Raw genomic sequence first — 27,937 nt, forward strand, 5'->3', positions numbered from 1 at the left:
TATTTAAACTAAACTGAGCTAGACAATGACATCTCTGAATTCAATAATGAAATGCCTTTAACTGAAAATGTAATGTTTAATCGTATTATTATACATTACTGACACTCTAATTTGATACTGTTAAGTGCTTTGACACAATCTGTATTGTTAAAAGCGCTATATAAATAAAGGTGACTTGACTATGAATTTTGCTTGTCACTTAATTTTCTTTTTTTTTAACCTAATAAATAAAACTTTTCTATGGGATGACAATGAGTTCATAATGAAACTTTATGTCTGAAAAAAATCCCAGTGGCATAACGTTTTTTTATTTACAAAACATTATATTTATGGAAGCCCACTTCCGCCACATCTGAAAAAAATAAAACAATTATGTGTTTGCTGAAAGCTAAACATATAAAGTCGAAATGATAAGATTGTCGAGTGTCATAGACTTTTATTTTGAAGGACATTATGGCGCGACCCTGCTGCTGCTACATGTGCCAAATCAAAACACAGCGAACTGTTGTAGTGCTGTTATGATAATGATATTAGTTCCTAATGGACAAGGGTCTAGCAGTTTTGTAGCTGTATATTTGCAGTACTTTTCTTTCCTTATAACCGTAAACAATTTTAAAATTATCTTCTTGTAGCCTTACATTTCCTCTTTCCGCCTCTTAGTAAGTAACATACGTTCATTTACGCTGAACTACATTGGTATTATGTAACGCATACAGTGTAGCTTTACGATCTATCATCTATGCGAGCGTTTATCTTTTGTACAAACTCCATCTAACTTACCTGTGCAAATACACATAGTTGTTATATAAAATCAGACAGTATAACGTTACATAGTATGAAAGTTTACAGTATATAGTTTACTGTTTGCAACTATACAAGTAAAATAATACTGTGATCCACAGCTGAACAAAAATGTCCCAGGACAGTCAACATGGCAAGTGGACCATATCAGATAGTGAGGACGAGGACAACATTATTCCTCCAACACCTCAGAAGGATTCAAACAAACTAAGCATTAAACCTGATTTAGAAAGAAAACCTGATACAATCACCACTTTCTTCAAGCAAGAGCCCAAGCTGAGTTCAAAACGCAATGAGGACACCCATTCTGTAAAAGAACCATCCGCTCCCTCCATGAGATCTGAAGCCAGGAAAGCTGCACATATGACTCAAACCATCCCTGTAAAATATGAAAGCAACCATTCACCTTCTGTAAAGAGAAAGAGAGAAACAGAGGAGGCAGGCTGGATCCTCTCAAGCAGTGATGATGAAACTCCATCACCTGCCCCGAAAAAAGAGCCCAAGAAGTCTATTGTAAGTCCTAAGAAGAAGAAGACTGAAGACAGGCGTCCTCCGAGTCCCCATGGCACTAGTTATTATAAAGAAGAGCCAGCTGATTTCTTTGAGACCAATTTATTGTCTATGAATGACATGTATCGTTTTTATTTAAACAAAGTCACTGGGATACCAAAAAAGTTCAACACTGGAGCGCTGCATATCAAAGGTATCTAAAGAGTTTGTCTACTTAAGTTCTGATGCATGTTATATATTTCTAATCATTATAATAATCTGTTTTCTACTCCCGTTCTATAATCAGAGATACTTTCTCCAATGTTTGGAGCCCTGAAAGAGTCTGTACAGGTATTGTGTTAATAAATGAAGTTGCAGCTAAAGAGACTACTACCAACCATACAAAATTTTGTAATGTTTTTATCCTGATCAACTTTTTTGTTTTCTTTTGTAGTTTAATTACTGCTTTGACATTCCATGGATGGTGGAGCAATATCCACCTGAATTCAGGTAGGATGAAATCTCACCTTTTTAGATTTGATGTAGAATTGCACACTCATTTCATCACACTGAACTCACTAAGTGAGTGCTTATTCTGTTTGTTCTTGTTGTTTTTAGGGACAAACCGGTCATACTCGTTCACGGAGAAAAAAGAGAGTCCAAGGCTCGGTTAATCGAGCAAGCCAAACCATATCCACATATTCGTTTCTGCCAGGTTCTGTCATTTTTGCAATAATCAACTTTTTCCACTAGAGGGAAGCATTAAACTTTATGGTAGTCTGAGGTCCCCTAAAATATTATGTCTTTCAGTAACTGTGTGTATATTGGAAAAACATAAAAAATACTTTTAGGGCAGGATTTTTAAAGTTTAAAAAGGTTTGTTAATGTTTGCTAAATGTTTGTTGTTGAATCAAACTCTCTTGTTTTTAACAGGCCAAACTGGATATTGCATTTGGCACACATCATACGTGAGTGTTGGACATTTTATTTATCTATATAAATTTAGTTAGACAGTGGGTGAAGAAAATAAGACTTAAGCTTGAAGTTTCTAGTAAAAATTACATTGTTAAACCTATATGTACAACCATAAAACAGGTGTATAAAATAAAGCATTCAACCATATGACAAGCTTTTTCAGTAGAATGGGTTATACCAAAAATCTCAGTGACTTTTAAGGTGTCACTGTCATAGGATGCCACCAGTTAAATGCTTGAGTCTGATGTGTAGAGCTTTACTGGCCTGCACAAAGTTCACACCTGAACTATGGTACTCTTTTAGGATGAGCTGAAATGCCAGCTGTAAGCCACATCCCATCAGTACCATCACAGAATATGGATAAAGCAATTTGCTCAGCCATGAGAGCACCTAACATCAAAACATTGATGCTCACAGTTATGAAATGAAATATTCAGAAAGCATATATTGGTGTGGTTCTAGTGGTGGCTTGGTTTTTAATATGTAACAGTGCAACAGTGGTGGTGTTGTAGCTCACTTATATAATTTCATTAACACCTTGATCAGGATTTAGGTTTTATTAGCAGTCAGTAGAATAATGCATATTGAATGTAGCACTTCTCGAACTACTCAAATGAGTATTAATGTCTTCTCAGTCCATGCCGGCGTGCAGATTATCAGCTGAGCATCTGTTGCGATGAGTTGAAATTAGATGTTAAACAGACTCGGTATTGAATTTTAATGTGATGTATTCCTAGAGTACTGTTTTCTCGCACAAGAATCTTTCATGTTTTATTCAACAGAGAAAGACATAACAGGATTTAGCATTTTTGACTCCAGAGGAGCGAATTAAATGGCTTGTCTTATTTTATATAAATTGAGTAAAAAAGTAAGCAAAAGAACAAAAAGATTGGCAGTATAATCCTTCTCGAACACCTTTGTCAAGTCCTCAAGTGCTAATTTGCCTTTAAATGAGTTCTAAACGTGAGTTATTTTCTTAATACATTTTCACACAAAGAACAGCATAGAATTGATTTTGAATTTCAATATGTGGGTTTTTTGTTATAATTAATATAACACAGAAGCTGCAGGCGTAATAAATGTGCCTCATTGTTTAAATCTATTCTTTTATGCCGCTTGACATAAAAAGCCATGGATTTTAGGTAAAATCAAAGTTATTATAATTAGTTATTAATTCATATTGAGTCTTTGGTAAATGTGCCATAGGGTTTAATGGTAGTGTTTTGTGCTGTTTGATGGACACAAATGAAACAAAAAGATTGCATCAAATAAATGTCATTATGTAAAATCAGTCATATTAAAATAAATCATAGTTGCCTTTTGCAGGAAAATGATGCTGCTTTGGTACGAGGAGGGATTCAGAGTCGTCATTCTTACCTCAAACCTCATCCGACCCGATTGGTACCAGAAGACACAAGGGTAAGGTGGTCCAGTGTAGAATGGGAGGGGCTAAAAACAAACTCATGTGAATGAATGGTCAGAAACGTTCTAGCGGTTTATTTTGTGCTCTCCTTTGTAGTTTCTCGTTTTCTGAATACATCAACATTTGTTTCATATCTGAAATGAAAGTGGTGCATTCGCTAGTCCTAATGACACATTTGTCTGTTGCTATGACAACACACTGAGCAGACACTTAGAGTAAATTGAAATTAAGCTGATGTATCCTAAATAGGAGTGTTGAGCTCTGCAAATCCGAACAAACCAATCACATTGTTATAGACACCTCTCTGACCCGAAACGGTGTGTTTAAATTAGCTACATGGAATAATTGCTTAAATGAAACCGTGGTTTATGAAAGCTGTCCTTTAATAAAGATATTCTCCATGGTGTCATATTCATACCAGCAGAAGCTAGCAGGCAGGTCAGAATGATGGCTAATGAATTAGCAATCGCTTTCGGTTATTAGGTTCAATTTTATTAACGGTGTATCAGGAACAGAACACCATTAAGGAGACAAAAGCTCCAGAGTCAAAGGGTTAGGCCGCCAGTTAGGTTATCAACCACACTAAGCTGTGGATTAATGAAATCTCTAAATTGAGCAGTTAATATTTAAATCCGCTGGTATACATATATTCAGACAATCTGACATAGTACAGTATATTGGCCCATTCACTCAACCTGTACTGCCCTCAGTTCACAAAGAGGGCATTAAGTGCTGTTGGAGCTGTGATGTAGCGGTTCGTGCTGTGCCATATGGTACCGGGGTGTTTATACGGGCGATGTGAGTTTGAATTCGGCTTAATATTTCCCAAGACTATTCCCATCTATTCTAAGCATCATTTCTTGTCCTCAGTGTCCCTGTAAATAAAGTGTAACCACAAATGAAAATGATTGGCAGCATAGAAAAGTGGAGAATATAGCCACAGCTGCTAAATTTGAAAGAATAAAGCATCTCTGGCCAGCTGAAAATGCCTGTGGTTGTACATTTGGTTGTAAAATGAACATTTAATCAAAGTTGGCACTATTGACTATTCACGTTTTTTGGTCTTGTTGTGAACAATTATTTGAAAGAAGTTTCTTATGCTCACCAAGGCTGCTATTAATTGATCAAAATACACTAAAAGCAGCAATATTTTAAAGTATTGTTACTATTCAATGGTTTCTAAATTAATATAATTTAAAAGTCATTTATTTCTGTGATGGCAGAGATGAATTTTAAGCAGCCATTACTCCAGTTTTCAGTGGCATAATGATCCTTCAGAAATCATTCTAATATGCTGATTTTGTGCTCAGGAAACATTTATCTATTTAACGGTGTTGAAAACAGCTGTCTAATATTTTTGTGGACACCATTGTTCATTTTTCAGGGTTCTTTGATGACATTTACATTTACATTTATTAATTTAGCTGACGCTTTTATCCAAAGCGACTTACAATTGCTATATATGTCAGAGGTCGCACGCCTCTGGAGCAACTAGGGGTTAAGTGTCTTGCTCAGGGACACATTGGTGTCTCACAGTGGATTCGAACCCCATGATGAACAGAACGTTCAAAAGGACAGCATTTATTTCAAATATAAATCTTTTGTAACTATTAATTTCTTACTTACTGAACCCAAATTTAGAGTAAAATGGGGTAGAAAATGATCATTCACATTGAATTTAATTACAGCTGAACCGTTTTGCCATAGATTGCCCCTTATCACCAACAATTGATGTAATTGGTGCATACAGTCCCCTCCAAAAGTATTGGAACAGTAAAGACAAAATTGGTCTGTTGGCTGTGGAGTCGAGACATTTACAAATATGATTAAAAGATGAATATGAGACTAAACTACAGAATGTCACATTTTATTATTGTGTGATTCAACACATAGATGTTTTACCAGCTAAGAAGTTCAGCACTTTTAGAGTTTCATCCCTCTATCTGATGTGAGCATAAGTATTGGAGCAGTTGCCTCACAGGTCTTTCTAAGTGATCAGCTGTGTCCTGTTGCATTAATTCTTCAGATATTAAAAGCAGGGAATGTGTCGTATCAGTTATATCCATTACTTCTGCATTCTGAATCTTGCATTCGATGATGACACACACAAACCAGGATGAAGCTGAGGGAGATTACTTTGAGAGAAAAGCAAGCAATTTGGATGCTAAAAGAAAAGAGGAAGTCAATTAGAGCTCTAGCAAAAACAAAGGTCATGGAGAAATCAAGAGTTTGGAAACCACCAGCGACACCAGCAACCAACAACGACCTGATCAGCTGAGAAAACAACAGTAGTTGATGACAGACAAATCATAAAACCTGTGAAAATGAACCATAAAAGGCATGTCTGTAAAATCACCAACAACTTCCAGAAAGCTGGGGTGATGCTCTGACAATTTACTGTCCTCAGGAGACTTTGACACAGAATTACAGATGCTACACAGCAAGATGCAAACCTCTGACCAGCACCAAAAATAGAAAGGCGAGATTAGAGTTTGCAAAAAAGCACAAAGGTGAGCCAGAAGAGTTTTGGAACTGTGTTTATGGACCGATGAGACAAAGATGAACCTTTATCTAAGTGATGGGAAAGAAAAATGTGGAGAAACAAAAGGGAACTGCAAATGATCCCAAGCATACAGCCTCATCTGTAAAGCATGGTGGAGGTGGTGTCATGGCATGGGCGTGCATGGCTGTCTCTGGAACAGGCCCTCTCAACTTTACTGATGACTTAATTTATGATGACAATAGCAGAATGAATTTGGAAGGGTACAAAACCATCTTGCCTACCAATATTCAAGAAAAGTTTAGCAGATTAATTGGGAAGTGCTTCATATTGCATCAGGACAATGACCCAAAACACCCTGCCAGTTCAGTCAAGGAATTTATAAGGGCAAAGAAATGGAAAATCTTAGATTGCTCAAGTCAATCTCCAGATTTAAATCCGATTGAACATTAATTTCACCAGCTGAAGAGGAGAGTAAAGGCAGAAACTCCCCAAAACAAGCAACAATTGGAATTGGCTGCATTAAAGGCTGGGAAAAGTATTTCAAAGGATGAGACCAAGAGTCTGGGGATGTCTATGGGTCACAGACTCACTGCTGTGATTGTGTGCAAGGGATCTGCAACTAAATAATAGCTTTTAATCTTTTATATCTACCTTATGTTCAACTGTCCCAATACTTATGCTCACATCAATGAGTGGGATGAACTCTAAAAGTGCTGTTCTTTTTATTTGTAAAACATGTATGTGTTGAAACGGCTAATAATAAAATGTGACATTCTGTAGTTTTGTCTCATATTCATCTCTTAATTTTGTCTTTACTGCTCCAATACTCTTGGAGGGCACTGTATGTCTTCAGAAATTCCATATGCACCTATTTTTGTGGTATTGTACTTAACAATATTCACTTAGACATTATAGATATTATAGGACATAGATAGGATATAGACAGAGGTATAAAGTATTGGAGTAAATGTAACTAATTACCGTACTTGAGTATCTTTTCGGATACTTTGTAGTTTTACTGAGTATCAAAGATATTAGCAACTTTTACTCTCTACTTCACTCCATTATTGAATGATTATCTATACTCTTTACTCCACTACATTTGAAATGAGTGTTGCAGTTACACATTACATTTTGCATGGCACCTAGCTTTTCTGCAGCAGTTTATTTCTGCTACAAAAAATGTAATACTGCCTACTACAGGGCACTGAAAGTACTAGATCTTGTGCGTTTTGCCCTTAATCGCCCAAACTTGTCAACAAGACTACTTTACATGAATGCGAGTGCCTTAGCAAGTTGTTGTGAATCACAGGTGTTTTATAAGGACATGACTGCAGCTGGCAATAAGGCCAAATCCAGTGCAAGAAGACTTTGACTTTTTAATTTTATTTAATTTATTAAATTTTTATTATTATTTATTTATTTTTTGCCATTTTGAGGTGTTCAGTTTTATTTTGGTTTTAGAAAATGAATGTGATTGCTCTCCTCACAAATCAGCTCTTTCTTGTTTGTGTGCTCTGTGCCTTGTCTTGGACTTTTATGTCACTTCCTGTATCCCATGGTTTTTGTAGTCAGTTTCTATCTTATCTTGTTCAGCTTGTTAGCCTCCTGTATATTTATTTATTTTAATTTATTTAGTCATTTAGCAAACGCTTTTATCCAAAGTGACTTACAAATGAGGACATAAGAAGCAATCAAAACCAACAAAAGAGCAGCAACGTGCAAGTGCTATTACAAGTCTTGGTTAGCCTAACGCAGTACAGATAAATATTATTATTATTATTATTATTATTATTAATTTTTTTTTTTTTTTAATAAAAAGACATATAGATAAAATAAAATTAGAATAGAGTGCTAGAGTTAGAGGGTCAAGTAAACATTTACATTTACATTTATTCATTTAGCTGACGCTTTTATCCAAAGTGACTTACAATTGCTATACATGTCAGAGGTCGCACGCCTCTGGAGCAACTAGGGGTTAAGTGTCTTGCTCAGGGACACATTGGTGTCTCACAGTGGATTGGAACCCGGGTCTCTCACACCAAAGGCATGTGTTTTATCCACTGCGCCATCACCACCACGTGGTGCAATTAAAGATGGAACAGATGAGTTTTTAGCTGTTTCTTGAAGATGGGTAAGGATTCGGCTGCTCGGATTGAGTTGGGCAGGTCATTCCACCAGATGGGAACAGTTAATGAAAAAATCTGTGTAAGTGTTTTTGTGTGTCTTTGGGATGGTACAATAATGCGTCGTTCACTTGAAGAACGCAAGCTTCTAGAGGGCACATAAGTCTGAAGTAATGAATTTAGGTAAAGGGGTGCAGAGCCAGTGGTGGTTCTGTAGGCAAACATTAATGCCTTGAATTTAATGCGAGCAGCTATTGGTAGCCAGTGCAAATTGATGAACAGAGGCATGACGTGCGTTCTTTTAGGCTCATTAAAGATTAATCTTGCAGCGGCATTTTGGATTAATTGTAGAGGTTTAATAGAATTGGCTGGAAGACCTGCCAAGAGAGCATTGCAATAGTCAAGTCTGGACAGAACAAGAGCCTGAACAAGGAGTTGTGTTGCATGTTCCGAGAGAAACGGCCTGATCGTCTTAATATTGTATAATGCAAATCTGCAGGACCGGGCAGTTTTAACAATGTGGTCTGAGAAATTCAGCTTATCATCAATCACAACTCCAAGGTTTCTGGCTGTTTTTGAAGGAGTTATGGTAGATGAGCCTAACTGGAAGGTGAGATTGTGATGAAGCGATGGGTTAGCTGAAACTACAAGCAGTTCTGTCTGCATTATATATATATAGCCCTAGTGTTTCTTTAGTTCTTTGTGAGTTGTTGAATGTAAGGCTTGTCTGTTTACCCCTCATTCTGTTCTTTGTTCCCTTTGGTTTTTGGAGATGGTCCTCACTGCAGAACACAAGATCCAGGGGGTGTGGTTGGATCTAGAGCCAACTCCTCCCACCTTACATATACCTAAACCTACCCGTCTCCACCCCCTGATCCCTAAACCCACCCATCCCCACCCCTAAACCTACCATCTCCACCCCTAGATGTGGATCCAACCCCGCCCCCTGGGTCTTTGTTCTGCAGTGAGGGGCTACTGGGTTTTTGGCTTATTATTTGTTCTAGTTTTTCCATGAAATCCCTGCACATAGATCCTTGCCTCTGCCTGTTTTCCCCAGCTTCTCCACAACATTACAGCTTTTGACTGGAATGTCTCTTTGACTAGTGCATCTTTGAGCCTATATTTAGTATAAGTAAAATACTTAAGTACTGTTAAAATCAGATACTCAAAGACTTTTACTCAAGTTGTTTTGGCATTGGTGACTTGTAAATTGTAGTGGAGTAACTTTACTTTTACTCAAGTATGGTTTTCAGGTATTCTTTACACCTCTGGATATAGATATTTTATATTTTGTTTCTAGTCCATGACGTTTTAGAGTAAACATAAATTTGCTGCATATAGCGCCACCTAAGGGTGTGCGATATATATCGTCTGCGACATCGTAATTGTTGTTTTAGCAATGTGCAATTTGACATTATCGAGTATTTTGCAAAAACCAATCAAAACACCCCTACAGACTGCACGCATTCATTTCATTAAGTCTAGACTAGAGCGCATGCGCATTTAGAGTGTTTCACTGCATGATTCAGTCAAAATGCATTAAGAATGATCCCAAAATTCAAGATATGAGAGCAGAAAATGTATATATATAATTTCATATAGTTAAAATTACACGAAGAGTGCTGTTTTTTGTTCAAAAATAAGCATGATTGTGATATGGATTTTATACAACAGTTCAGTAAACAACAAGTTTATATTAAGAGACTTGCGTTTTAAACACCATATTGCCTGATTTTGCTCCATTTCGCCAAAAAAATAAAAATAAAATTCCAAACAGTTACAGCACTGTTTTATGCGTCTCTGAACAACGTGACGGTGATTCGTTCCCATTTATCAATTAAATCAACCATTTAAATGATTCAGTTCAGTCGCAATGACTCATTTATTAACAGTGATATGCTGCCACCTACTGGCGATTTTAATTTCACATTAAAAGTATCTGTTCATTTTAAAATAATTTCAAATATCAGTATTCAATGTTTTATGTTTAAAATATCAAAATATTATGCATTTGTAACTGTAAGTTAAAGCACTCCATGTCCCTCTGAGCTGCATTAAACAGTGTGTAAACACATCTAAATGCCATTCAGATTCTACTTCTGCAAAGATTCATTTTGATGATACTGGTTTCATTTGTTTGGTAACAGCCTAAATGTCTTATTATTCTAATTGACTGATTTGTAACAATTTGACTCAAAAAATGGCTTCATTAAAGGTAAAATTGCTCATAAAAGGTAAAAATCAATTTAAACTTAAATGAAAAGATTAATTAATCACTGATGTGAACTGACCACACAGAATATGAAGAATATCAAAAACTGCAGCTGTCCACGGTAGTCAGATATCAGCACAATAGCACACTCGGCAAAATATAGTCTAATTATGTTTATCGAAAAAATCCCAAAACATATCGAGATATCTTTTTTTTTTCAATATCGCACACCCCTAGCGCCAGAAGCAGAAGCCTAGAATGCAGAAGCCTAATACTATGAAGGGGTCTCTGTTGATCTTTTCTACAAAAGTTAAAATATTAACTATCAAAAAATAATTTGAAATTGACCGTGTGTATAAATTGCTTTATTGCTATCAGCCGTAGTAAAATTAGACTCCATATTTTAATTAAGGTGAATGAAAATCCATATAGAATTTTGACAACCCATGCTTTTACTTTTTTCACTGAATTAATTTTATGGAAAGACATTTAACATTGCCCCTTCACTACTGAATCCTCTGAGCCATGGCAAAATTTTTTTATATATTTTATATAAAATCATATTTTAAACATTTAAGTGTGAGTTTTCAGTCTGTATTGAATGTGATACAATAAAAAAGATGTGGAATGATATCAAACAATATCCTTCTATTGAGTTGTCTTTGTGGGATGTGCAAAAAGACAAACTAGTGCAGTCTGATTCGCAAACAACTGACTCATATGAATTAATTATTTTTGTTGTGATTGCCCTTGGAATAGTTTTTTTCCAGAGGCATTCTTTTAAATTTTCACTTTTAACTTTTTTGCTTTTTAAACGGGCATATAACACAAGCAAGGCAAATATGACATGCCCCAGTCGCAACTTCAGGATCTGACAATCTTGTGCATGAACTTTGTAACATTTTGATGATTCACGCCCTTCATTAGTAAATATGTTGCTGGTATCTCTATGACAGGATGTGGATGAGTCCTCTGTACCCCAGGTTACCGGAGGGAAGTCCAGGAACAGCGGGGGAGTCTCCCACCAACTTCAAAAGAGACCTGCTGGAATACCTGGAAGCATACCGGGCTCCAGAGCTTGCTGAGTGGATTGACCGCATCAAACAGCATGATCTGTCAGAAACAAGGTGAGGTTCTTAACAAGTGAAAGAGCCATTATTTAAATGAGAAAGATGACTAGCATAGTCAGACCTTTGACTGATTGCAAAAGGCGTTCACAATGCTGCTTATTCTGGCAGAAACCATCCAATTTGAGACTCACTGAGTGACATGTAAATCAACCATTTTATTTAGTTTTTCATGCCATTTAGTTGTGGGTTTATCTAAAATAGACAATATCATTGTACATTTTATTTTATGTTTTTGAAAACTTACCAAAACAGCCATTTTCTATTTTAATACATTTTTAAATATAATTGATTCCTGTGATAGCAAAGCTGAATTTTCAGCATTATTACAGTCTTCAGCATTACATTAATCTTCAGAAATCATTCTAATATGCTGATTTGGTGCTCAAGAAGCATTTATTATTATCAGTGTTGAAAACAGTTGTGCTGCTTAAGATTTTTGTGGGAACCAGAATACATTTTACAGAATTCATCCTTGAATCCTGAATGGAATGACTCAGATGGCATGACTCAGAAAACAATGCAGCTCATGAATATCTAGCATATCTATATCTTGCAGTTTGATTTCTAAATAAAACTCAGCATATCTATCAGGTTTGGTTCCACTAATATGACTTGGTAAATAAACAAATCCCACCTTCATTATTTAAATGGTGATTAATATTATAGATATCTAAATTAATTAAAAATGTAAATAAATTAAATAAAAATGTATTTATAATTTTAAAAATGCTTTACGTAACTTCTTATGTTTTCTTGTATAGGGTATATCTCATTGGTTCAACTCCAGGAAGATATCAAGGACCTGCCATGGAGAAGTGGGGCCATCTACGATTAAGAAAAGTAATGTTTTTGTGTGATTCGAGTCTTTTTCTTTCAAAGACAATAGTTCCTCTCCGCACTAGACATAAGAGTGATTGATGTTCATGAAAAAGCATTGTACGCCTGCAGGAAACCCTTGGAGATATACTCTTCATGCCTTATTTATTGAGGGAATTCAAATAACACGGGCAGAGTGAGGTGTTGGATCGGTCTTTGCAAGATTCATAAACTGAGCCAGGAGAAATCAGTTTCTGTAATGAAATGGAGTCACACTGAACATTATCTAAACAGCGCTTTGATATAAATGACTGACTCACACAGAGCACACACTTTACACCTTCATAAGGCTCATCCCACATCAGTGGATCTCAACTGGTGGGTCGTGAACCAAAAATATGTCAAGGGCTGTTTTGAAAAGATTGCTGACAGCAGAGCAAAACAATACTAGTGCACATAATAACGTGCAACAGACCATATAATCATGCATACTTGTGACAGAATAAATAGGCTTATGATCTTTTAAAAGAGAGATAAAAACACGTCCCATATCTTCTGTTGTTGACGTCAAAGACCATTTATCCAATTTTGTTGCTAATTCATCTGTCACTTGATAAAAGCTTGCCAAATGAGACGCATGCAAATATTGATATAGTGTGACATACACTCATTGTTTTTGTTTCTCTCAGCTGCTCAGTGAGCACACAAAGCCCGTGCAGAACGAAGAGCGATGGCACGTGCTCGGCCAGTTCTCCAGTATTGGCTCCATGGGACTTGATAAAACTAAATGGTTGGCAGCTGAGTTCCAGCGCACTCTGACCACACTGGGGAAGGCAGGGAAATCATTAGCCAGTCCAGAAGCACAGATGCTCCTGGTGAGTGTTTCGAACAGCCCCCGCAGAGCATGCTGAAGCGGTGAAAGTATCTGCTCGTATCGCTGCCTTACCCTCTCTGGATTGCAAACAACGTGGCCAGATGGATATTACAATAAACACAGTTGCATATTCTCCTACCAGCTTGCTTGTCTATCAGGATAAATGAGCCCTCAATTGTGTCTCCATTTTAATTAGGTTAGAATCAAGGAGGGACGCCGGAGCGCACATATGCGTCTGCCTGTTTCTGCATGTTCCTCATTCATGTATTTCAGTATATAGTCCCTCAGAGCTATGAAATTTGACGTCCCGCATGTTAAATTAGCAATTAGTATTCATAGCATGTTCCCATTTGCTATACTTGAATTCCAATTTTGCAAAAAAAGGAAACCTTGTCAAGTCTCTCTCGGCTCGAGCTGTTAGAGACAATACTTACAAGAAGAATTCTCATCCATTCTGTTATTTGCATAACAATAGATGGAGGGATTGAAGATTGATTTCTGTCTGATGCAGCTATTGTTAAATGTCAGTTGAAAAATCAAGCCGCCACACGGAGAGTCTTCAGCACAGAGAAAGATGGCAGACAGTACCATCAAGCCTTAAATGTTACTGTGTCATCTCTAAAGACCGAAGACTCTTACAGTTAGCGGGCTTCAGAAACTCTGTTGAGTCTTGAGATGATTCAGTACCATAACTGTTAAGGATGGGTGAAATTATTCATAGGTTCTAAATGTAGACATATAAAGAACACATTATGCACAAAGCTACTTTTCTATTGAGATCACATCTGTATTGTGCGAGTAAGACAATTTAGTTGGGTCTAGTTTCATAGTGTTTTAAAGGTCAGTAGGTTTAATGGGTGGATAGGTAGATAGCCTACAGTTCAATAGTTTGAGGATTATAAGTTTTTTTGTCACGTGATGCTTTAGAAATGATTCTAATATGCTGATTTTGTGCTCAAGAAACATTTGTTATTATCAACCAGTTATGCTGCTTAATAGTTTTGTGAAACTGTGATACTTTTTTTTCTTTGAGAATGGTAAGTTCAAAAGAGCAGCATTTATTTGAAATAGAATCTTTAACAATGTAAAAGTCTGTTACTTTTGATCCATTGAATCCATCCTTGAATTAGTATTAATTTATTTAAAGAAAAGAATATTAATGAACATTTAGTCAAATTGACACAAACTAAAAAAAGGAATGAATCCTTTGTCATTTCTAGGTTTACCCATCTGTGGAAAATGTGAGAACCAGTTTGGAGGGCTATCCAGGTATCATTCATTTTTTACTCTGAAATCAAAACAATTTTTAAATGTTTTTCAAAACTAACTGTTCTTATCCCTGCAGCTGGGGGATCTTTACCCTACAGCATACAGACGGCTCAAAAACAGCTCTGGCTTCACTCTTACTTCCAGTAAGTTCTCATATCTCTGTGAAAAAAAAAAAAAACATTTTGCCAATGTACTCATCAATATTCAGCCTAAAATTACCCTTTTTAAATGTTACCATAAATATTCTCCTAAAATAGGCTCCTTAGCAGTGCTCCAGACCTCATGATCTAAACAGCTGCCTTTCTGAAGACTTGTCTGACCCTTAAATTGCTTCTTAGAAATTTCAGTTAGGTTCTTATTCCATCTCTCCCATCATTTGAACACATTATAACCATAAATAAGCAATTTTACTGGTCGCCTCAATTTTGCTAAGTGATCAGAGATGGGCCTGTTGCGATGTAGATTCAATCTCAGTCCCCCTCTGAAGTGCGCGCACTACACTTCTACTCAGTATATTTAAATGAGTCCATGTAGACTTCTGTATTCATGCCTGAATGCTGACAGCAATCAGACAGAAAGCTCTCCTCTTTCTCTGCACAGTACGCCCTAAAGCATTATCTCGCTGCACCTGCAAATGGCATGAAATGTTTTGATTTATCAGACTATCCTCTTCGGATAGTCTGATAAAAAAGACTGTTCTTTTGTCACTTTAACAGACTGATAAGCTCTTCTTGCACTACACATATATCTGCACTGTTTTTGTTTTATTTAAATGATTTGCACTCTATCTATTCTGCCATGTGCCTTATGCCACTTTATCTATCTCTTTCTTTATTTTTCTACAAATGTCCTCATTTGTATATCTGTATAGTTGTATGTACATATGTTTAAACTGTATTTATCTGTATTTGAACGTCTACTGTCAGTGTCTTAAATGTTAACTGTATGCACCAAGGGTCTGAGAGTAACGCAATTTCAATTCTCTGTATGTATGTGGAAGAATTGACAATAAAGGAGACTTGACTTGACTTGAAATACTTTTTTGGGTGTTTTTGCTCCTCGGAAAGGTATATCAGCAGGTGTTTCTCCATTTTCTTTCTCTCCTTCCCTTACCTTCTCAATCTTTCTCCTCTAATCAGTGGCTGGCATGCTGATGTTACTGGCAGGAGCAATGCGATGCCTCACATTAAAACCTATATGAGGGTTTCACCGGACTTCACACAACTAGCCTGGTTCCTTGTCACAAGGTTAGAATGATGAAGTAACTTACTTGCTAAACTGAATTCATTTTAGGCCTGTTTGACAGTCAGCATTTCAGATCAGATATAGCTACTCTAGTCTCAAGAGGCTGAAGAACTGTGGCATGCAAAGTTATTTTAGTGTTATTTATATACTATTATAGTTTTTATTAATATTTTGAATAAGCTTTTATTTGTACATTTTCAGTTTTTATTTTAACTACATTTGTCACTTTTTTTTTTTTTTTAATATAGGTTTAAATTATTTTAATTTAATTTTAATTTTGAATTTTATTTCCAGTTTTAGTGATTCAACTAAAACTTGTTAATTGTTGTCAAGCCAGCATTTTAAAATTGTTCATGTATCAATCTTTTTTTTTTTTTTTTTTTTTTTATTAAAAAAAAATGTTTTGAGTGGTTGCAAATACAGATTGCCATTCTGCTATTACAAAATGCACTTTAAATTAATAGGCAATATAATCATATATCATCATGTTAAACGCCTGTTTTATTGAGATTTTATGACTTGTTATTTCACATCCATGCTGCTTTAGCAATATTAGATAATTAAGTCTTTATCGTGTATCAGTTCAGATCATCTCCAAATTGCACATCACCACAAAATAACAAGAGCAGTCTAGAAGGAAATACACAATTTTAAACATAACTGCATCAGCTTTGAAATCAGTTTGTGGTTACTCATAGGTTTTGTTGATGATGCATACAGTATATATGACTGTTAATCTTTTACAACAAACACTAAAACTCATCTTTATTGCCTTGAATATGACATGTTAATGCTAAGCTGGATGAGATCGGCACCGTTTCTGCTCTTTTGTTCTTCAGAGAGTTGCTCATAGCTGCCAAATTAATGCTCTTGGCAGAAGGAGGCTTGTTTTTCTCTGATCCCTGGCAGATTTGTGTCTTCTGTGCTGCATTGATAGTGTTCCACTTGAAGGATCCCTTAGGCTCCATAAATGTATATTTACACAACATAAGTCTGATATGTTTGTTTATTGAAGATTATGCCATTCTCTTTCATTGGCTGTTTCTTAGCTGCAAAATAATAACCACTTTCCTGTTTCTTCGGTCTGGTAGGTTATATGTTTGTTGGACTCTGGACGTTAGTAAGTTTCCTCGAACTGCTCACACAACAGCGCTTTTACAGATAATCAAAGCCCTTTAGTGCAATTGGTCAATTGAAGTGCTAAAGACTTTGCTTGGTGGTTAAATGAAGTGGACAAGCAGCAGGTGGGTTATAAAACACAATGAAGTGGTAATAGAACATAATTCTCTTTGATGATCTTTCAGATTACATCCAGGAATAGCATGTTAAGTTCAGCAATTTTGTTGATTTTGCCCTAGAAAGCCAATCACAGAGGAGAGATTCTGGTTTTAAAACACTCTCTTTAACCAGCAGATAAAGATATTCATCATTAAAATCTTTAACACATGATGTTCCTGTGGCTGTGGCATTGAAGCCCACATGATTTTCATCTCAAGGCAGCATGAATGGCCACTGTTCCTTGCGGCATTTCTCAAAGCGGTGGCTTTAATTGTGGTTGAAATGCATTGGGAGGAAGATCGTGAGCAATGTCTCTAGGTCAGTCGTGTCCGGCGATGAGTTATTCATAGAACGTTTTATGAAGATTAAAGCCTGCAGTGGATCCAAAGCCTTCAGGCATGGCCTGTCATTCTTAAACATCTAAGTCCAAAACGCATTAATTATTCAGTAATTGCAGTCTGAAAAAATGTCCTCAACAATATCCTTTAGCTTTGACATGTTTAATGCTAACACTTCTAGTTTAGGTGACATTTTCATGAATGTTTGACTTTGAAACATGGGTGAAGCTTCATCTGCTGGTATCCTCCGCAGTGCCAATTTATCAAAAGCTGCCTGGGGCGCCCTGGAGAAGAGCAACACTCAGATTATGGTTCGTTCCTATGAACTGGGAGTTCTCTATCTGCCTTCAGCCTTTGTGAGTATTGTGACTATTCAAATACATAAGCATTTCTGACCTTCTGCTAAATTCAGTTAAAACCAGCTTCTGATTGTGGCTGGATGGTATCTAGTTTGGCCGCATGTCCACCAAAGAATTTTTTTTTCCCAAGGCTATTTTTAAATTGTTTTCAATGGGAGCACTTAGTTTTTAAAACGTTAGGAGTGCGACGAGACACTGAGCATTTATTTATTGAAGAATGTTCAATTTTGGGTAAAAAACAGCGCTCATCACAGTCTCATTTTAGTCATCTAACCAATCACAGAGGAAGAGGCCGACCAACCAAGTCACACTCTGCTTGTACTATGACTGAACAACAATGGAGAAGTTTTTGCTTGTCTCTGCGTATTCATGACTTCACCAGATGGAATTCCTGGACTATCACAATAACCTGGAAATATGGAGAGTGTGATTTCCAAGCTTGGAAAGGTCATGGAAAATCATGGAATTTACTGTAGAAACCATGTGAACTCTAACCAAAATTAGTGTTACCTATATTTTCTAGTCATGTTTCAAAATATTTATTACTTGTTGATGAGTCGAGCACTTTAGCCATCTTCCAGCAGGGTATTAGTTTAAAAGAGAAATTAAGATCTCCAGTAAAACCCCAAGAGAAGGAGCTCAACAGAGACAAAAAAAGACATCTGTAGAGTCTCTGAGCATACTTCTAAACTACTCTAACTGTGTAAATGCTAAACATAATGTCTTGGAGTAGATCTCATATTTATCCATATGTTGAGACAGAGCTTTTGTGTAGCGCTCACATACTCGCAGGGTAATTTGTCCTTGTTGTCAGGGTAGGTCTTAGAAGTACTTCAAAAGTTGCTAAGCAACAGTATGGTTCAGTTCTCTCGGTGTGGAAAAAAAAAGAGGGGGGAAAAGCATGAGTTTGAAAGAGGATAGTGAAAGGTTGTGCTCTCTTATTCAATAGGGATGTGTTTGGTCTTTTTGTGGCCTGAAGCCTCTTTGTTTTAGTTGAACACAGTCTTGTTTATGTCATGGTAAGTTCTTGCTAGAGGTCATTTTTGAATAATTCACAAGGTTTGTTCCATTATAATGGATCCATAATTAGCCATTTTTTAGGTTGTATAATATTTTTCATTTAGCATGTTATTAGGACATTATATTTGCATTCAGTACACGTTATTATTACTTGGTTGCTTGCTTAAGTTACAAATGAGGCTGCATGTTGACTATTGAAGTTATTTTTACATCTGTAAAGTTCATGCTCCATAATTTTCATAATGAGTCACGTTTTTTGTTTGCCACAGTGTGGTGCTTTAATTAAAGTTCTCTTGTTTAAGAAAGTCTGAGATCAGACTGTTCAAGATCACCAGAGTACAAAATACATTTTGTTTTTGCTCTTAACGAAACACCTTTGACAGCATGTTTTCAGGTTTCAATACAGCATCACATTGTTTCAGTCATGCTGTGTTGCCATAAACAATCAGAACCAGTGGTTACTTGTGAGCCAAACTCGCCCTTGTCCTCTTTACCACCAACAAAGGTAGTTGACTTAATAAAGCATGTTCCTGAAGTGAGATGCAGTTGATGAGTCATGCTCATTTTAAATACAGGATTTCATAATTTTGTCAATTTTTCTGATTTAGTATTCATGTATATTGCTCATTACTAGCTCCTCCAAGCAGTCAAGGCCATTATAGAAATTTAGAAGGAAAGGAGAGACCAACAACTGTTTGGTTCAACAAAATTTTTCCAAATATATTATTTTGTAGGGTTTGGAACAACATGATGGTGAGTAAATGATGACAAAAAATTCATTTTGGGGTGAACTGTTCTTTTAAATAGGTTCAAATAAGCAGAAATAGTTTTTCACTGTTCAATCTCATTTTGTATGGATTCATGGTGTTCATTTTTGTTTTGTGTTTGCTTTTACAAACTGTTGGATGAAATTATAAACTGTGATAGACAACAACCCCTAAAATTCCCTAAGATGCGTTTATTAGTTACACCCAAACAATTTATCAGTATTACTTGTGACAGCTGAGATTTAAGTAGAAGCTTGAAGGTCACTCTGGAGTTTTGTTGAGATTTTTTTTTTTTTTTTTACTGTATTATTATTATTTTTTCTCTTTTTTGGTGTGTACACACACACATATATATATATATATATATATATATATATATATATATATATATATATATATATATATATATATGCATACACACATATATACCTGCTACAGCAACAGATAGAAATAATTTTGGCCACCACAATATAGTATATAACATGTATGTAAAAAGCTTTCTAAACATTCCCAGATGCCTTCCATATTCAAAATTAACTTTTTATATTGAGTTTCTAGGTCACTTCCTGTTTTTTCTTCATAGATAGCAGGACAGTGTTTGCGTGTGCTTGCGCCTGCTTCATTTCTCTGGGTTTTGTGAAAGCTTTAGCTGTCTGAGTCTGGTGATATATTCCCCACTGCCCTTTAAATCTATCCAGCCCTCTCCATCATCATGCCCACCACACAAATGAGAGTTTAGCATCACTCAGAACAGCCCTGCTCCCCTCTGGCTTTTTCCACAGAAAACAGGATGAACAAATGCACACGTTCTCATTAGAGCTGGATGATCATAGAATATGGCATATTTTAAGGTCTATTGATATGAGGTTGAAATAAAAGGGTCTTTCATTGAGTTTGGGCCTTTTTCCCTTTTTTATACATGTTCCCAGGCTTTTTTGAACAATGTAAATAATCCACTGGTTCTTTTTATGGAAATATTGTTTTTTGTCATATATTTCAGACTTGTTGTTGTTATTATGCATATTATTTATTTGTGTGAAAACTATTTTTTTTGTAGGGTGCTAGTTAATTCTTAACTAAAACTTTAGGCATTAGATATGAGCAGGATAGTCATCTGGCCAAGTAGTGATTATTTAAGCCTCTCTTGCAGTGTTGCTGTTAATTTTTGTGTGTGAACAGTGAGAGTCTTGTGCAATAAGTAGGCTAATTTCTATTTATCTTATTTATATGTTGAATATCAGACTGGTTAACTTTGAATTTGAACATAAACAGATTTGCACATCCCTATTGAGCATTAATAATACATGTGCTTTCTCTTTGTCTGTAGAACATGAGCACATTTCCTGTGGAGAATAATGTGTTTCCGGTCTCCAGCTCCTCCAAAGGCTTCCCAGTGCCTTTTGACCTCCCACCTCAGCGTTACTCAAGCAAAGGTGAGACTGAACATTGCGTCATTCCCCAAAAGTAACTCAACTAAGATTCATTGTAGTTCCAACCTTCATTAAAATGTCAGAGATGTTCTTCTGAACTCTGAACAACCACACATATTTAAAATGACAGATTTACACTTCAATGAGGCATTTGCATCAAAGTTTAAAGGTTTGCTTAATGCGTCAAAAGTACACTGAATCATCACTTGAAGAAAGGTTAACCTTTACTTTGAATTTGAGAGTTCAAATGATTGCTAAGGAAACACTCTGTAGATATTAATTGCACAACGCAAAAGCCTGAATGAAAGCTTGCAGTGCAGGTCAGTATCCAGGCTAAAAAATTAATATTTTGATACAAGTGTCTTAATTTGCTCTTTGACACTTATTTGTTTTCTAGCTAACTTGCATTCTCCTTAATTATAGCAGCCTTTCGTATAATGAATAAGTGTGTTTCTTGAGTGTACATCACTACATGTGATGAGCAAGGTGTTCAAAGACAGCTACTCGAGATGGCAAAGTGTGTATTTTAATTGCTGACAACAGTGACGCACAAGGGGTGTGCATGACACAATTAATGGCCATTTCATTTCCTGCACAGTGGTGTGCTCTGAGCCATCAAATGGGATTAATAATGAGGAAACATGACATTTACTGCCACCCAAATTCTCTCATGTTCTCATTTAATAAAACATTTATCAAAAAAATATATTATTTGATACTCATTAGTCTAGCTAGCCGATTAATGAGGTAATTTATTTTATTTTTAAATGCAACTAAGATAGAAAAAAGAATAGAATAGAAAAAACATTTCAATTCCAAATAAATTATTTTCTTTTTCTGTTCATGTATGTATGCAAGAAGAAAAAGGATGTTACTTGTCAGCTTCCGGTAAGCCAATATGTATAAACGAGAAGCCTGCCATTTTATGTAAATAACCGTTTTGGTCATGAGTCAAGTATATGGCTGTTTAGTAAAACTCTGCATTGTTTTGACTGACAGAATAATTGCAGATGAACCCAAACTATAGCCTGCAGGACTTGCTGCTGACACTAAATTAACTCATTATCATCTGCGGGGTAATTACAGTATTTTGTGGTTCAGACTTTTGTGCAAATGCAGATTCAGAGGCAATAGGCTCACAGGGATATATCCCTATTTTTGCATTCAACGCATGCTATAAAAAGAAAATGAGATTTCATATTAATTGGTGTAATGAATTGGTGTTAAAACATCGAAAATGTTAAATAATTTTTAAAAAATAATATCTTTTTTTTTTTTTTTTAGGATTTATGTTTCTGAAATTGTTTTTTGAAAATCCAAATCCAGTTCTAGGGAAAGCACAGTATGTCATTTTATACTTCTCTCCATTTTTTAGCCCAAGCTCATAGGAAAGGGTGCAAGAAATTTCATTCCTTTGTTGGAAGTGCCGTGATATTTAACCATGACTTGCAGGGCAAACTTGAAATTACAGGTTCTGAATTATGGTCTCAGGTACAGAAGTTTTGCAGAGAAAAATAAAGCACCTGATGTTGAAAATAGAGTATATTAGATAGACTTTGCTTTTTTTAATTTTCAGTTTTTGCTTTGTTTTGAGAGATAAGATAATTTTATTCTGTCTTTGGGTATCCACTATGTGACATGCTACTGATAACGTCAGGACTCACTAGTACTTATATCAGTCTCAGACCGTTTGATTGCTCAGCCCTATAATTGCAGAGAAAATCCAACTGTCATTGGCGCCACATTCTTAGTAAATGAAAATAAGAGCGCTATGGGCCCTGCTCCTGACACGTCCGTTTGATGACCTTTAATCATGGAGAGAAAATAGAGGCGGCAATCGATGGTACTATTGAAACCTAGGGTGTCATCGGTTTATGAACTGAGGCAGAAGCCCTCTGTGGTTGCCATAGCAGCGTAGGTCTTTTGATAACAGAGGCTTCAGCCATGAAGTGGGATCAGTGGGCGTGGCCTGCAGGTCAAGATAAAAATGGGCGGCATTCTCAGTGTGTTTAGTGAGCTGGGACTTCTGCACTGATTATGATGCATCGGTGTGGTTTCAATTGGCTTTTAGCAGTAAATTATGTTTTAGCACTCAATCAGTGAATCTTTTTGTCTGTGTTTGGAATATATATCACATTATATGTGACCCTGGACCACAAAACCAGTAGTAACCAGTCATACATTCAAACAGTTATACATCATCAGAAAGCTGAATAACCTTTATATTAATAACCTTTCCATTGAGGTATGGTTTGTTGGAATATAACATATTTAGCTGAGATACAACTATTTGGAAATCTGGAATCTGAGGGTGCAAAAAAAAATCTAAATATTGAGAAAATTGCCTTTAAAGTTGTCCAAATTAAGTTAATATGCATATTACTAATCAAAAATGAAGTTTTGATATATTTACGGTAGGAAATTTATAAAATATCTTCATGGAACATAATCTTTACTAAAAATCTATCATTTTGACCCATACAATGTATTGTTGGAAATTGCTACTAATATTACCTGTTACTTATGACTGGTTTTGTGGTCCAGGGTCACATAGATTCTATTAGGATATATTCTAACATTCAAAAGTTTGGGGTCAGTACTTTTGTTTTGTTTTTTTTAGAAATTAATACTTTTGTTTTGCAAAGATGCGTTGTATATTTTTGTATAGTTATTGTGCTTAAGAAAATGTTGTATTATTGTAAAAGATGTATTGAAATGATGTTGTTAATGTTGCAATGAATATAGCCATTGTTGCTGATATAATGGTAAAACATAAATAAATGATATTGACAATATTACTATTTTGTATTTTTGTTCAAATAAATGCAGCCTTAGTAAACATAAGACTTCTTTCACATATATTTAAAAAAAATCTTACCAACCCCAAACTTTTGAACTGTAGTGTATACTTTGCACAGTATGTCCAGAATTTATATGTAATTTATATGAGATATTATACATATACATATTTAATCAGACCGACAAACATTTGTACACAAATTAGGTTAAAATGCAACTCCAAAATTATAATTTTTTTAATAAATCTTTTGTAATAGACAATAAATTAAGCATATTTTAGTGTTCTTCAGTCGTCCACTCAGAGTCACGGCCAGGACAGACAGCACTCAACGAAAGCTCAGATGAAAGTTATTTCCACCGAGGCCTTTCGTAGTGTCTCGCCTCTGCTATCAGTGCGCAAATGCTTAATAGAGGCACTTCATTTCCTACAGATGATTGCTTATCCAATCAAATCAAATGCGTCGTGTCACAGTCCTTGTTGATACTCATTCGTGTGATATTCAGTTTCCCACTGGATCCGTTTACATAACTGTGTGTCTAACAATTAACTGCAATGGAGTCACACAAGCATTTCTGCCTCTTCAAGTCATCCAAAGCTTTACTATTGTGCATCCCCCACTATACTGCAGACTACATAATACCCAGAAGGCCATTTAAGACCTATAATTAAAGCTTTTAGGAGACAGACAGATAACCCTGGGCTTTACAAAGCAAATGTGCAATTGCAAACTTCTCCGCATGCACCATAGCAACAGCTCTTCCATACCTGACCGTCTTCACACTCAAGGAAATACATGAAAATGTTCAGGTAATAAGACTTTCTTTTGCACTTGATTTCGTTTTTACATATAGCTGTTTGCTCGGAAGGAATCTGGTCTCAAGTGTTATTTCTGTCAGATGCTCTGCTTGCCAGAGCACCAGCTTGGGGTTGAATTAATAGTACTTTGTAATTAATCATTTTGAATGTACGTTCCAAACGAATCCGTTTTGAAACTAGAATCGAACGTTTGTTTGGAAAAACAGCTATTTTTCATAGGAAAAATCTTGAGAGGACTTGTTAAGATGATCTTCTCTCCAAAATTGTGACATTTTTATAATGCAATCTTCATAAGAATATTTCCACCCTATACTATTATTATTGTAATCAAAAAAGTTTCATTATTACATTTCCATAATTAATTATTTAAATGTATTATCATATATTGTCTATATTATAATATTGGTTTTTTTCTGATTTAAATAAATATAAATCACTGTAGAGATTACAAAAACTTAAAAGTTAAATTTTGAGGATTTATTGAGGATTAGGAAGGGAAAACATGCTTATTTTCATTCAAATCAGAATTTTTAGGCAAAGTAAAAAAAAAAAAAGACATTTTAAAGTACATTAAAACGTATTAATTGAAAAGTCTTTCTTAGAGTTCTTATTTTGTCTAAAAGGAGTTTTTAAAATATGACTTCTCTTATGAGGAGGGGATATGTCAGTGATTATGGTTTCTTTAATAAGAGCATCCGTCATGCTCACTCTCACAGTTCATTTGATCTGAGCCCCTGCTGTCAACACCTGTGATATTAATACAGACTGAACCCAGTCACACACTCAAATGTACACCTCAAAGAGTACCTGCACCTCTATATTAAGACAAACGTAATACATTTCTATTTCCGACCTGACTGTTGCTGCTGCTGTTTCTGCTCAGTGATGAGAAAAGGATAGTTTCGTTTCCCTCTAAATCAGCTCAGAACTTCTCAGCACTCTCTACTCTTCAAACGGGCTCAGTCTCGGCTCACGACCAAAAAGGGACCAGCTATTGTGAATTAGAATGGGCCGCTGCTCAGTAGCTACTTGAGTCTAATTCTTTTATTCAGTGAGGAGACCGTTGAGTGCTGCTTAAGATCCTCTCATGTGCAAACGCCATTAAAGTAATAGTTCACCCGAAAAACTAAATTCAGTCATCTGTGTACCCAGATCGGTCAAGCTTCAATTTTCCATACAATGAAAGTTACCACAGCTGTGAAGAACGTTTGTAATAATTTTCATTTTTAGGAGAACTCTTCCTTCCAAAAAAATGAGGTTGTTCTTTATGAATGCTTTCTTAATGTGCAAGAATAGATCAGGTCAGAAGTGTGTCATTCTTGTTTATTTTCAGTAATCAATTTGGTAAATTGCATGCAATTTTTATGCACCCCTTCTGGTATGATTATTTTTGCTTCACTTCCTCTTCACATATATTGCTGCTGTTCCAGGCAACAATTAAGCCTGGATGTGAATGTTTGTCTAGCCCTACTGCTGTGTGTTCCTGCTGTTAGATGAAAAAACTGTCAGTATTGAAAGTTCTTGAAATTGTTGCACTAATTAAATAATTTAGTCTTGCAAAGGCAATCATCGTTATTCATCATCCTGCACCAATTGTTCATTTGGTTCGACTTGGTATACTAAAAGTAAAACTGTAAAAATTATATAGACTTTTTTTTTAAATAATAAAAAAATGACAAACTTTATCTAAAATTTAAAATGAAAACAACAGAAATAAAAAATATACACCACGTAAATAAGACAAGCGTTTTGAAGGTTGACTATATATGCCTCTGTATTTTACAGTTATCTGTGAGAACTCCTTTGAGATAAGTGACTCGCTTATATTTTTTTCTGTAAGTTATAAAGTGTAATGTTCTCATATCACAAGTATAGCAGTTTGACAATGAACCATTTGCCTCATTCACCATGCGCTTTTTAGAGGTATTTTAAGTGCTGGGTTGTTTTGAGATTGAATCCAGTTGTGTCAGCTGGTTACCATGGATACTGCTTTTCTACAGTCTTTTATAGAAGTCAATATCTATAATACATTATTAAGTAAACCGCACAGTTTGTGCACGATCCTTCACGCTGATACAGTACACACACCAGTAGTTATGCCACAGGTGAGCATATATCTCAAGGCAGGTCAGCCTTCAGGGAAAGGTCAGAACCTTCTCTTCTGTCCATACTGGGAATCTTTGTTGGCCCAAGGCAAATACGTAATTCTGCATCAAAGCTTCATGAACTCTGCCTGGAGCAGGTCAGACTCAGAGACTGTTAATCTCCAGGGTTTCCATTAATGTATGCTGTTGCATTTCAGTTGTGTTTTTTCTCCTTGCAGATAAACCGTGGATCTGGAATATTCCTTACACTCAAGCCCCTGACACTCATGGAAATGTTTGGGTTCCTTCTTGAGCAGTTTGAGGTTCAGGGAATCATCTGCATAAGACAGAGTATCATGGAAATCAGACCATCGGCATCTCACTCCGCTTCACGTCTGTTCTATTTCACCCTTGTGAGGATTTAGCCACCTTAATGACACACTTCTATGGAATAGTTCACCCAAAAATGAACATTTTGTCATTATTTTCCCATCCTCGTGTCATTCCAAACATTTTTTGTTGATCTTATGTTGAACATAAAAGAAGATATTTTAAAGAACGCTGGTAATCAAAAGGGTGATGGTGCCTATTGACTTCCATAGTATTTCTTTCCTAACTATGGAAGTCAATGGGGACCAACAACTGTTTGGTTCTTCAGAATTCTTCCAAATATCTTCTTTTGTGTTCAACATGGGAAAAAAATACAGACATGAGGGTGAGTAAATGATGACAAAACTTTCATTTTTGGGTGAATGGTAGATGTACATCATAAGAGTGTGCACCCTAAATGCTGTATTTTAGTCATGTTTTGTAATCACAGAAACTGTAAAGATGTTTAGTTATGCCTTAATTGTAAACATTTTGTAAAAAGGCCAAATAAAATGCATTTTACAACTGGAAAACCTTGGAACTAAATACATTTTTTAGTAGCAGTGTCCTCCTATCACTTGTGGAAAAAAACATGTTTATTTTGAAACCCAGTAATGTATTTTGAAAATAGCAATCAAATTATGTTTTTATTCAGCGAAACAACCATTGTCGATGGCTTTGACGTAGTCATGTTTACTCCTTGATTCAAAAACCTCAGAAGCAGATAACTGGTACCGTTTATTTATTTATTTTTATAATTTTTATTTTTTTCTCATCCATTTTGAGCCGGATTTGTCGTATAACCAATAGAGT

General features: G+C 35.7%; 1 protein-coding gene across 3 annotated transcripts; it reads left to right on the forward strand.

The window, feature by feature from the left end:
- Window positions 1-438: 438 nt before the first annotated feature.
- On the forward strand, window positions 439-27,667 carry LOC306850539 (tyrosyl-DNA phosphodiesterase 1-like). 3 transcript variants are annotated; one of them, XM_079386216.1, is made up of 16 exons: window positions 439-659; window positions 903-1,504; window positions 1,598-1,641; window positions 1,745-1,800; window positions 1,909-2,005; window positions 2,224-2,258; window positions 3,592-3,684; window positions 11,486-11,656; window positions 12,421-12,499; window positions 13,165-13,350; window positions 14,570-14,618; window positions 14,695-14,761; window positions 15,758-15,865; window positions 17,733-17,835; window positions 20,953-21,058; window positions 26,995-27,653. In XM_079386216.1, the coding sequence occupies exons 2-16, from the start codon at window positions 913-915 to the stop codon at window positions 27,066-27,068; spliced, it is 1,860 nt and encodes a 619-aa protein (XP_079242342.1). In that variant the 5' UTR covers window positions 439-659; window positions 903-912; the 3' UTR covers window positions 27,069-27,653. The 3 variants fall into 3 exon arrangements, with proteins under 3 accessions (XP_079242342.1, XP_079242344.1, XP_079242343.1); XM_079386217.1 differs by having other exon boundaries at window positions 485-659; window positions 11,513-11,656; window positions 26,995-27,667; XM_079386218.1 differs by lacking the exon at window positions 13,165-13,350 and having other exon boundaries at window positions 476-659.
- Window positions 27,668-27,937: the final 270 nt, after the last annotated feature.

Source organism: Barbus barbus (genome assembly GCF_936440315.1).
Source record: "Barbus barbus genome assembly, chromosome: 30".
NCBI classification, from domain to species: Eukaryota; Metazoa; Chordata; class Actinopteri; order Cypriniformes; family Cyprinidae; genus Barbus; species Barbus barbus.

Excerpts from the sequence above, each read along its gene's own strand:
- LOC306850539 (XM_079386216.1), top strand. The coding sequence starts at position 913 with ATGTCCCAGGACAGTCAACATGGCAAGTGGACCATATCAGATAGTGAG. Across the intron at positions 1,505-1,597 it reads TGGAGCGCTGCATATCAAAG|AGATACTTTCTCCAATGTTT; the intron begins GTATCTAAAGAG and ends TTCTATAATCAG. Across the intron at positions 13,351-14,569 it reads CAGAAGCACAGATGCTCCTG|GTTTACCCATCTGTGGAAAA; the intron begins GTGAGTGTTTCG and ends TGTCATTTCTAG.